Source organism: Brachypodium distachyon, chromosome 1, assembly GCF_000005505.3.
Source record: "Brachypodium distachyon strain Bd21 chromosome 1, Brachypodium_distachyon_v3.0, whole genome shotgun sequence".
NCBI lineage: Eukaryota > Viridiplantae > Streptophyta > Magnoliopsida > Poales > Poaceae > Brachypodium > Brachypodium distachyon.
In genome coordinates this window covers 8,645,761-8,658,396 of record NC_016131.3, presented here as the reverse complement: position 1 = coordinate 8,658,396, position 12,636 = coordinate 8,645,761, and the positions used below count along the sequence as shown (strand labels likewise).

Here is a 12,636-nt window from a genome sequence, read left to right as displayed (position 1 = left end):
ACTAGTATATGTCTGTTTGTGAAAAAAAATCTGGAGTCCTTCATCTCATGTATGCCGATGATGTACGCGGCACGCCCGTGAACTTGTCAGCCAGAGATGAAGAGGCTGAACAGATGGCGAAAACAAAAGATCGTCCTTGCTGTGTAAAAGGAGCGAAGGTCTCTAGCCTCCACGTGGATATCGCTGCCGCGAGTGCTCGTGCAGGACGGACACCTGCTCAACAGAGCTTTCTAAAAGGATCGCACGTTTTCATGAAAAGAATGGATCAGTTTTCTCATGAACGTGAAGGCGACACTTCACAGATTCTCATTCTAAAAAAAAAAAGATTCTCATTCTAGCGGCAAACTGTGGAAGCATCCCCACTCTCCAGCGTGGAGCCCTTATCGTGTTCCTCCTTCCGTTTTGGCCCTTTGCTCCCTCGGCGAGGGCGGCGGCGCGGCCACCGATCAACGCATTGCCTATACCTACTTCCTCCCCGGCTTCCCTACTCGTCTCAGATTCCCACACCATCTGCCTCGAACCCTCCCAGCGCAACACGCTCCCCTGGGCATCCTCCCACGGTCCCGCCGAAGCACAGCAGCTCGAAGTAGGTCTTCCCCCTCTGCTGGACTGGCGGTGGGTGAGGAACTGAGGTATCCATCTGAACTTGCTCGATTGCTTTTGCTGGTGACGAGCACTGACTCGATTGCATTGCTCTGTGAGTTCCGTTCTCGTCTTTGCCTTGATGATGTCAGGAGTCTAGCTAATTCAATTCATTTTTTTTCCCGTCCAGTTTGTCCCGAATTTGCTTGCTGCACGGTGGAGTATTGATAGCAACTCTTTTTCCCGGAAAACGACCTTGGTTCAATGTTAATGCCCGCCTCTGGTGCTGTGTAATGTGTTCTCCAGCTCTGGGTACTTTGAATGAACTAATTTGGATCATTTGTTAATCCAGAAAAGGGACTGATTATTATATCCTAAGTTCATAACGGGATTGTTCAAAGGGCGTGAATTGGATAAACAGCTGGGCATTTAGTCCAGTACCGAGGATTCAAAACAGTGGTATTCTGCTCGTCACCTTTTCTTGCGGTGCCATGGAAGCTGTGCATGGTATAGAGTCACTGGCTGCTGGAGATGACCGGCATCATCTTTCTCGTACCCTTGGACCTGCGCTGCTGATTTCTGTAGGGTATATCGATCTTGGGAAGTGGGTGGCGACGCTCGATGCGGGGGCTCGGTTTGGGTATGATCTCGTGCTACTGGTGCTGCTTTTCAATTTCTCGGCCGTTCTATATCAGTATATGTCCATTTGTATCGGCATGTTCACCGCCAAGAATCTCGCAGAGGTACCAAATTCATGAGTTCTTTCTTTTTATAGCTGTCAGGCATCCTCTGGTATCGTTAGGTCTAGATCTGCATCCTTTTTTTTCTCATCGGAACACTCTGGTTTGTTATTTGGATAGGACCAAACAAAGTTATATATAGATTGTAGGAAAATAAGCAACCCTTTTTAGCATGTCAACATCCTAACGTGGTAATAAACTGTTACCTTTTGATGCTTTTCCTTTTGGAAGATATATACTCCTTTGTATGTTCTATATCTTTCAGTTACATCGACCACCTGCGGAGTTGTTAACTTCTTATTTTGTTATATGTGTACGTGTATTTCAAGATCTGCCGCCAGGAGTACAGTCAGTTTATATGTGTCGGTCTCGGTCTCCAGGCAGGATTGTCTCTATTTACTTCAGAACTAACCATGGTATGTGTACACCGTTCAGACAAATCTATTTTCTGCCAATGCTTCATTCTTGAATATCTATTTGTCCATGTTAAGTGTATTGTATACGTTGACTCGTGGAGTATTCATTATGTTGTGACTTGTGAGTAGTTCCAAACTTCTTATTTCTGAACATTTAATACTGTGGCTGTTTCAGATTTCAGGGATAGCAGTTGGATTCAACCTTCTATTTGAACACGATGATCTTATCACTGGCATTATTTTTGCATGTGTTGTAGTTAATCTGCTACCATATATTCTTTCCCCTCGGGTAAGTTTTAACATTAACCCTGGAACTACTACATCACAAAGAACTTGCTCTAACTCCTGATCCTATGTGCTTTTGGTATCCTGCTTTGGCTCATTCTAGGACAAGAGGATGGCTGGAACGTTAAATGCCTGCATAGCAGGCTTTACGATTCTTTGTTTTGTGCTTGGTTTACTAATCAGTCAACCAGAAATTCCTCTCCATGTGAATGTGATGTTCCCCAAGTTGAGTGGTGAAAGTGCTTACTCACTCATGGCACTTATGGGTGCAAACATAATAGTGCAAAATTTCTATATTCATTCCTCAGTTGTTCAGGTATTTCCCAGTGTCTCTTGTTAATTCCTAGTTAAAATTGTCATATGGTGTATTTGGATTTACATTTGGAGTTGCACCAGCTGTGTGAAGCTTGTATCCCATTATGACTTACATGCTTTATATGTTGCAACTTGTGTTGATATCTGGAGCAGTTGAATGTGGTTTGTTTGGTTTGAGTGTGACTTTGCATAATTTCAGCTACAGATTATGCTATCGTCAGACAATGAAAAAGTGTTTATCACCAAAACAGGCTAATTATCCCCAAAAAAGGACTAAATTGCTTGACTTCTAGCTTTGTGTCTGGCATATCTCAAGTAGTGTATGCATAGCATTTTATTTATGTCGTGTGATTCTACGTACTTGCCAGGATTACCATTATACTTTAGAAAATAGTGTTCAGCAAACTTTCTGATCGTCTAATCAGCTATGGGGTGTTTGGGTCTAGGGGTGGGGTGTTTGGTTCAAGGAATGGGGCGAATGGATCCATTCCAGTTCCATCCCTCATAAACAGAAACTAGCAAAAATGGGGATGACACCATCCTAAAAAGATCATGGGATGATCAGTTGCCACTTGCCAACCCATCTTAGGATGAAGCCGTGATTTTGTTAAAATTCGATTGCCTCTGCAAGTAAACATGCAGGAAAGGATTGCATGTGCTCATGAAAAGTCAGATCATTTACGTGGTTAATTCAGCTATTAGGAAGTCCAAAAGAATTAAAATTTTCTGTTATAGTGGTCTAGAAATATTGTAATCCCTCCGCTCTTAATAAAGTTTTCTGGTATTCAATTTTGACATTTTTTCCATATATGTGAGTAAGAATTTATTGAATTGTGATATTAGTGTTGTTATGATAATTTACTAGTTTATCACCAAACTAAATAATACTCCCTCCGTTCCATAATTCTTGTCGAAATATTACATGTATCTAGACGCTTTTTAGAAATAGATACATCCATTTTTGAGCAAATTTGAGACAAGAATTATGGAACGGAGGAAGTATTAGTTAATATAATATGAGTCAAAATTAGAGAAGTTAGACTGGACACATTCTAACATGTTATCTATTTACGAACTGATGGAGTAAAACACATCAGGTTGTGACAGACTTTTCACCTTCTACTCCATGGATGCCATGATGATTTGCAAACCAGTCAATTTTGCTATTTATTCCTTCTTATTTTAGTTATCGTTTTTCTTAATTCAGATATCATATATGCAGGTTCAGAGAAGATCTCATGTTCTAACCCTTGGCACCATGTTTCAAGACCACCTTTTTTCTATATTGTTTATCTTTACTGGGGTTTTTCTTGTGAACTATGTTCTGATGAGTTCAGCATCTGTTCAATCTAGTAACAATACTATCCTCACATTTCACGATGCTGTAGAGCTAATGAATCAGGTTCGTGCTCTAAAGCAGCAATCCAATTCTTAAAATTCCGAATATGCCTTTTGGAGTTCTAATTGTGCGTTGGAATTTCTTCCTGAATTTCTCTGGATTCTTGTCTTCTGCAGATATTTACGAGTCCCATGGCACCACTTGTGTTGTTAGCGGTTCTTCTCTTCTCAAGCCATATCATTTCATTGACATCAGTTATTGCTAGCCATGTAGTTACACAGAATTTCTTTGGTGCAAACATGTCTCTTTCTGCACATCATGTGCTACTTAAGGTTCTTGCCATGATTCCTACCATCTATTGTGCAAAAGTAGCAGGCTCCGAAGGGATATATCAGTTACTCATTCTATCCCCAGTAATCCAGGCTACGATCCTTCCTTCATCTGTTATTCCTGTTTTCCGTATTGCCTCGTCAAGGCCAATAATGGGCAACTACAGGATATCTTTATATGTTGAGATATTAGCCTTCCTTGCGTTTCTTCTTATGTTGTTTACAAATATCATTTTCGTGGCGGAAATTCTGTTCGGTGATAGCACCTGGACAAACAACCTGAAAGGGAACACTGAAAGCCCCGTGGTAATCCCACATACTGTTATAGTGCTAATGTCTTGTGCATCTATTGCTTTTACACTCTTCCTGGCTGTTACTCCACTAAAGTCAGCAAGTAGTGAAGCTGAAACTCAGGAGTTGTCTGAGCACTCTCAGAGAGGAGCATTTGCCACTACACATCATGAAGAAGATACTTCTCTGGAATATGTTGCACATGAAGAAATTCAGAGGTATTCTATTGATGCTATTCCAAGGAATTCAGCTTTGGAACATGCTAATAGTTCTGAATCCACTGCAGAATCTGATCATGAAACTCAACAATCAGCAGCTTATTCAGCGGCTGTTCCTGAAGATCATCCCTCAGCGTCTGGCAACTGGGAGGAGATAAAATCAGTTGCTACGGTTGACCTTTCAGAGTCAATGCCAAAGGTCTCTACTGCTACTGTAGCAGAACAAAGTACAGCAGAGAACAGAAAAATGAACCGCACAACAAAAAAGGATGTTGAAAAAGAATCAGATGTTTGCACAGACAAGGATAACGAGACTTCACATAATCTGAAATTCGGGAAGCCCGCTGGAGGCAAGTTGTCTTCCTTATCTTCTGATGATCCGCCATCACTTACTATGAGCAGGGATGAGGATACTGATTCTGGCACTGGCAGCGGTAGCCTCCCAAGGTTGCCTGGTTTGGGCCGTGCTGCAAGGAGACAGTTAGCAGCAATTCTTGATGAGTTCTGGGGGCATCTTTTTGATTATCACGGTAAGCTTACGCAAGAAGCTAATGCTGAACGATTTAACTTATTGCTTGGACTGGACTTAAGAACAGATATTTCAGCTGTGAGAATGGATAGCCAAAACATTGAAGCTTCCAAGAGCCCTTTCATGAAAGATGCAGTGCGAGGATCACGAACCTCATGGGACTCGGTATCCCGTAATAAGGAAATCTCCAGTCCAGACTTGACTTTTGGCCTTCAGATGGGTGCCTTGGGGTCATCAACCTGGTCTCAGAGCATGCATTTACCAAGCAAAGACAGTCCGAGTTCAAGGAGCACATTTCGTGACAAAATTTCAAAACTTCACTCGAATTTTCATGTGCACTCTGTTGACCAGTTCCGTCAGCCTGCTACCATTCATGGGTATCAGCTAGCAAACTACCTAAAAGGCATAAATGCAAGGCGAAGTCCACTTTCCAGCATTCCACTGGACCCACGGCGACCTCCTATATCTTCTGAATCAGCTGGTGTTAACTATGCTGACTCTGGTATGCGTGCTCGTCGCCGAAATGTGCTTGGTTCATTTGGTTCTACCTATATGGAAAGCCCAACAATGAATCGCTTAAGTACAATGACAATAGAAAGATCCTATTACAGTCCTACTGCCACTGATGGGAGTGAAACTGGCGTCTCATCTGCTTGCTCAAAGAAGTACCACAGTTCACCCGACATATCTGCTATAATTGCTGCCAACAGAAATTCGCTGTTGACCAAAGCAAATTTGGGCAGTGCTCCTGGAGATCAGTCACGTAGGCTGGCATCTCAAAGATCACACTATGTGGACACAGCGGCCATGTTCCAGAGAGATGTCCTCTCTATGCAGTCAAGTATGATAACCAATGCACACCCAACATCACTTTGGTCCCAACAACCATTTGAACAACTATTCAGTGCGCCAAGTGTAGAGTTGAATAGGGGTAAGGTGAACACTGAGCAGAGATCAGGTGGCATCAAGGATGATTTCTCTTACACAGAATCTGAAGCAAAGCTTCTCCAATCTCTCAGATTTTGCATCATGAAGCTCCTGAAACTGGAAGGTTCAGGATGGCTCTTTAGGCAGAATGGTGGTTGTGATGAAAATCTAATTGACCAAGTTGCTGCAGCTGTGAGAGTTTCGCAAGAAACCACAGATGACAGGGATGCTAATTGCATGCACGGACTGCTCAACTGTGGTGGTAATTGTGTTTGGCAGGCTTCCCTAGTTATTAGTTTTGGTGTCTGGTGTGTCCGTCGGGTGCTGGACCTGTCCCTTGTGGAAAGCAGGCCAGAACTTTGGGGCAAGTATACCTACGTTCTCAACCGTCTTCAGGTGATCCTTTTGTCTTGTTGCTTTTCAGATTACAATCTACTCCCTCCGATCCATAATAAGTGTCTCAGATTTTGTACTAACTTAGTACAAAGTTGTACTAAATCTGAGACACTTATTATGGATCGGGGGGATTATATTCTTACCGCTTAAATTGTGGGAGAAGTCCACCTTAAAAAGCGCATCCTGATAAGTGGATCCAGGCACCAGATGCTCATCTATGTAGCAGATGCTCTTTCTAACATCTTGACATTTAAGGTGTAGTTTCAGTTTCCAGTAAAATATTTGATACAAATTAATTAGAGGTATCAATTTGAGCATATGTCAACTTACCGGAAAGAGTGTAGCATGACACGATTGATTAATGGACATACTATGTATGGCCTTTGTATGCATTGGAATTTAATATGACTACAACTCTACAAGTGCAGTGAACTAGGGGTTCCTAATTAAGTTTCTGTTGGGCAGTTGATGTTTCTGCGGGGAATATACAGATGCCAAACTCTTACTACTTCCTCAGTCCAACAAAGGATGTCTCAACTTTTACTAAATTTGAATGTATCTATCATGTCTAGATACATTCAAATTTTGACAAACTTGAGACATCTTTTGTTGACGGAGGGAATACTACTATTGAGCATATTTTGGCGTCCAAGTTGTCTGATATTCTGTTACTTTGTTTGACGTAGGGGATCCTCAATTCTGCATTTTACAAGCTACGGAAACCCGTGGCCAGGTGCTCATGCCTTGAGAAAGCATGTCTGGTTGTCAAGCCCATATCTGGCACCTTCACCACTGCAGCTGTGATCTTGGAGGTGATCGAAGATGTGGAGCAAGCCGTTTCTGGCCGTAAGGGTCGAAGCGGTACAGTAGCAGGAGATGTTGCTTTTCCTAAAGGGAAGGAAAACCTTGCTTCTGTGCTTAAGCGATACAAGCGTAGGCTCTCCAGCAAGCAGCCTGCTAGAAAATAGCTCTCACTGAGAGTATTATTACTATTGTTGGGTTGTTGGCACTGTTCTAGGTGGTGTTACTTGCAGCTTCTCGTATCTGGGGTTTTTCTGCTGCTTCTCGCACCTTGGGTTTTTCTGCTGCCTGGAAGCTCATTGGCCTTCGTTCCCATGTCGTTCTGCGTGTGAGGTTCTACAATGCAGTTGTGATGTGTGAGGTTCTACAATGCAGTTGTGATGTTTTACGAGGGCAAGGATGAACGGTCACTGTGGTCGGTTCCTCCGGAGCGAGATATGTACAAAAAAGATGTTGTACTTTGTTGAAGCGGCAGTGTAAAATTAACTGTGCCTCAAGATCCTCGTTTGGCAGCAATATGGTAGCGTTTGTGGCTGAATAATGACCTCCAGTGTTGCCATCTGTTCGGCTAGAACTTACTGAATATTCAGGAAGTTTTAGCCCTGACGTGACGTGTTGATTTCTGACCCCTTATGTGTATGCAGTCTTGGCATGATATTTCGATGGTTAGGAGGGAACCTTAATGTTTCTGTTTCCGGTAACATTCTAACTTCCAAGCTATGTTTTCTCCTGTTTTGCATCTGTTTAGGCTCAACATTTGTGTGTATGTTCTGCTAGTTCAGAGCCAGGTCTTATTCGTGCTGTTTCCAGGTCAGTTCCTGCAGTATGACTTCGCTTCATTGCTTCATCTTCAGAGCCTCTGGTTCCAAGTTGTCCCTATTATTTTTTCCTGAACAACTGGTCCTCAAAGGAAGTACTCCCGGCCGGAATCACTGTCAGTCGGAATATTACATGTATGTAGATGTTTTTTACACATAGATATATTCGTATTTAGACAAATTTGAGACAAGTAATACCGGTCGGAGAGGAGAGAGTAGCAAATTAATCCTAACCAGACAGGTGGGCGCGGCTCCGCTTCGGTTACCTCTCTCCCCTTCCTGGACCGAACCCCCAGTCCCCAAGCCGGTCCCGCGGAGAACATGAGCAGAATCGCACTGTCGCCTGCAAGCCCTGCTGCCGGCCGCGTTGCATATCCGAGGCTGGGGGTGGGCACGTCCAGATCATCGGCAGATCGAATCCAACTCCGGCACTGCGGGGCCTGTTCCAAGATGGACACTGATGCACGATGACCCGGGAAAAAAGCCCTGTTCATTTATAATCATTCGAAGGGCCAGCGGCGCCTTTACAGGTGATGGCATCCAGCGCTGCGTGGCGCCCCCGCGAACAGAGCCAGCGCTGGACTGGCGTCCGACGCTGCAGAGCCAACGGGTGCAGTGCAGACACCGGTGAAAAGGAAGGCCATGTTGTCTGTTCATCGGTGGGTGGGGACGGAGGCTCTCCGGTTCAGGACTAAAAATCTAGTAGTTGCCGCGGGTCCCGGCTGTTGGTCTGTTGGGTTTGAAACTGCTGTGCTGGTACTGCCATGATCTCTATCCATGTCCATGTCGAGCTGGTAGTCTCTTCCCATTGGTTCGTGGACTACCGCCCAGTGTGCAGTGTCCATCCATGTATCACTCTTCTTCCTTCTGAATTCGAACCAACGACAGCAGGTTCTAAAAACGCAGGAACGGGAAAAAAAAAAGGGGGGGGCAGGAATATGATGTCACTACTCACTACACGTTGGTACTTCATGCCAAAAAGCAGGCCCCTGCAGTGGCAGCTGCAAGGTGTTTACTCTATATGATGGCACCCCCAAGATATGGGCACGGGTATTGTTCCCATACCCGTACTCGTCGTCTGTGAACTGACCTGTTACCCGTATCCATACTCGTGACCGGTATTACTTTTGTTCATACCCGTGACCCGTCAGGATAGACGGGTACCCGCGGGTAAAAATACCCGTATAATTTTTTGATCACATAGTTATAAATAACATTATATTTGACATAAACAATATCATATTTGCTCAAAACAGCAACATAAACAACAACATATATGTTAAAGACAGCGCAACTGGATCCGCCGCCGCCTGGGTGTGGCCTCCGGGAACGGGAACGGGGAGAGTCAAGGCTGAGAGTAGAGATCGAGAGAAGGCTAGAAGAGGAGGTTAGGGTTCGTGATTGGCCCAACAGACCGAGACGACCCATCAAATATTGCGTCCAGCGAGGCCTAGTTACCATCACCATCGATTCTCTGGAAAAAACAAGCATCGGCAATGTTCAGAGACTCAAGAGGACCCACTTGTCAGCACGGGTACATGGGTATAAGGGTATGGGTATCACCTCCCCATACCCGTACCCGTCATACCCGCGGGGTACAACATTTTCTCCATTTACATATCCATGGGTAAAATTTTGGCCCGTACCCGTACCCTAATGGGTTTTTACCCGTCGGGTAAACAGGTAATGGGTACCCATTGCCATCTTGAGTGTTTACTTGTTCAGGGCCACCAAAAATTAGGGGCCTTCATATTTAATTCTAATACTAATTAGCTATGCTTATTAACATTAAATTTTAAGGCTCATTAAATAGAAAAAGAAAAACCCCATGAGAAGAGGGGCAAAGGGCAAATGTCCTGCTTCTCTTGTAGGCATTCATCATACGAGACCACGTCCTGTTGTGATTATTCAATTTCATTTAAGAAAATACTAGTGCTTTTCAGTAGAACACGAGCAACTTATTGCTTCGTCACAACCTTTACTATTTCGGTTTTGCTATTTCTTAGGCGACTGAGAAATAATTATTTCATAGTCAATGATAACAATCTTTTGATTCAATCATTGAGATTTGTATAAGATTAATGTATGCCCGATGGATAAGAAAATCTTCATTGCATGACTATGATTGTTGACTGAGAAATAACTATTTCTTAGGCAACTGAGAAATAAACACTCCCTTACTATTTTAGCATGAAGATTTGATATTGCTCTAAGGAGTATTGTAAAATATAATGTATCTAGTAATATAATGAATCGAGAGTATAGTTTGGTTATGCAACGTCTTTGAATCTTAAGGCCACATACGTTTCGCACCAGGGCATCAAAATCCTAGATACGGCCCTGCCAAAAAGGCCTTGGGTACTGCTATAATGATAAGCATGTTATTTCTGATCGTTTAGGCCGCCGGTAGTCCGGGAACTATGTTAGTTCGGCGGCCGTAGCTGAAACTTTAATGGTACTTTCTGGTCTTGGTAGCATTAGGCAGCAGGAACCATTCATTTCTGCTCTGCTGTTGGGTGTTGTTCTAGAGTACTCTTTGTTCTGTTACCGTGAGATACCAATGCGCTCTGTGTTTCACGGGGTAATAAAAAAATAAGAATAGAAAAGGCACAGAATTACAACATTACGAAAATATGAATCTTACGGCTGCAATGGCGCACCAATTTTTTCATTAAACCATAGGAACAGTAATAAGAGTTCAAAAAACATTGAGTTGTTGGAACCTATAGAATATAATAAAATGAATTTTTAGAAGAAATATCAAAGGATAAATCAAACAAATCGCTAGAAAATTTTCACGGATTCTAATCCTCTACAATTCCTATAGAAGTCCGTTGAATTGAACGGACCCTCAAACAAATCACTTGAAAATTCTGAAGGGTTATAATCCTCTAGAATTCTTATGAAAGTCCACCGAATTTAAGAGGCCCTAAGACCTGACATGAAAAGGTCTTATGAAGAAATGTGGCATACTAATTGTTTAGTTATGGTGCATGAAAAAACTCCAAATTTTCCTCGAGGATTAGGTACTTGGCACAATTGGAAATTTGGCATGGACTATTTTAATTGCATTTGAAGTATTCCATGGTGGCCGGGGTAGGGAATTCACATGTCTCGATCCTACAAATCAGAGAAATTACAGAGGTTAGGGGGAACACCTCCTTTTAAAAAAAATCAAACAAATAAAAAAAAGAAACTAAAAAATTTGGGTCCTACAAATTTTTATGTAATTAATCAGAGAACCCACCAGCAGAGGCGGGCCCACGTTATGGGCCATGGGGGCATCTAACTAGATGCACGATTCATAAGCGAATATATACATATAGGCTTTTTAGCTCCAATGACACAAATGAATGAAATTTTTCACACTCGTATGTACTCATCGTTGCCATCTCCAATGGTCATCTAGATGTAAGAGGAGGACAGGGAGCGGCCTGACGCTACCACGCTCATCTCCGTGTGGCCTGCCCGCGTCGACGTGCGGGCGCTCAGGGCGTGCTGGGAGGTCGGGGAGTGGCCGCTAGAGGAGGCACGGGAGGCGACGGCCCTAACTCTCCGGTGCGCCAAGATGCGGCACGGGGATCGCCCGGGGTTGTGCGAGCACGTCCTTGAGGTGCTAGAGCGCATGAATGACCTCGACGCGCCGCTAGGGATTGAGTTTGATTGATTAATCGATTTTTGTTGGGGATTATCAGGAGGTGAATATTGTACAAATTGTTCTAGTTCGAGGGGGTTTTTAGTGAAATTTCCACGGGCTCCATGTTGCTGCCACGTGTCCATTCGGACTAATTGGAGTAAAGTGCTCCCGGATCTCAACTTTTAGGACTAGTTTTGCTTCTTTTGCAACTTGTTGCACTAAAATGCTCACATCTCTCAAGTTGTTGGGCCATTGGTGCAATTACCTCTTTTTTGATACTCCCTCCTTCCCATATTAAATGCCGAAATATTACAGACGTATTTTGGTATACAGATACGTCCATTTTTAGACAAATTTGAGTCACTTAATATGTGACGGGGGAGTATCATTTTTATATAAATAACTCCATGAGCTCCCAAAAATCCACTATTGGGAAGTAAACCTTTTTAACCATACGAACATGTTATGATTGACACCGAGCAGTGTTTAAATTGCTAGCACAACAATTGGAAAAATAAAATAAAGCTGAATATACTCTCGGAGGAATAAATAAGAAAGATGAAACACGATAACAGGAAAGATGTTTTCTTTTTTACGAGAAAGGAGATTTCATTGATCACATAATAGTTACATCCGGAACATTCACAAGCGGATTGCACCACAGCCAACACGCAGTTTGCTGGCTTGATCGAGCAAAGGTTGCTAAAATCATGACTAACAGTATTTGTGATCTATGAAAATAACAGGAAAGATGTTATCGGTGTGTTTGAAAGTAAACATCTCCGAGGATCTGAAAGCAACCACAAAAAGAGAGCTTGCACCTAAATCAAGCGATGATGGCATAATTAGCAATGGTGAGCTGTGACGTGAGCTGCTCTGATTTTGATAACCATGCCCTGGTGGACCCGGCGTAATAAGTCCGGTCCCTGCCCATTGGGCCCTTCCTCCCCTAGCACGGCACCACCCTGCAGCGTCCACGGCCCGCACAACTCCACTCGCCAAAAATTCCCCAT

General features: G+C 43.3%; 1 protein-coding gene across 2 annotated transcripts; it reads left to right on the top strand.

Annotated features, from left to right (window-relative positions):
- The first annotated feature begins 341 nt into the window (after positions 1–341).
- LOC100840471 (protein ETHYLENE-INSENSITIVE 2) lies at positions 342–7,907 on the top strand. 2 transcript variants are annotated; one of them, XM_024456577.1, is made up of 9 exons: positions 342–632; positions 773–848; positions 935–1,325; positions 1,652–1,738; positions 1,914–2,027; positions 2,127–2,339; positions 3,561–3,740; positions 3,854–6,367; positions 7,054–7,857. In XM_024456577.1, the coding sequence occupies exons 3-9, from the start codon at positions 1,074–1,076 to the stop codon at positions 7,333–7,335; spliced, it is 3,642 nt and encodes a 1,213-aa protein (XP_024312345.1). In that variant the 5' UTR covers positions 342–632; positions 773–848; positions 935–1,073; the 3' UTR covers positions 7,336–7,857. The 2 variants fall into 2 exon arrangements, with proteins under 2 accessions (XP_024312345.1, XP_003559538.1); XM_003559490.4 differs by having other exon boundaries at positions 773–1,325; positions 7,054–7,907.
- The last annotated feature ends 4,729 nt before the right edge of the window (positions 7,908–12,636 follow it).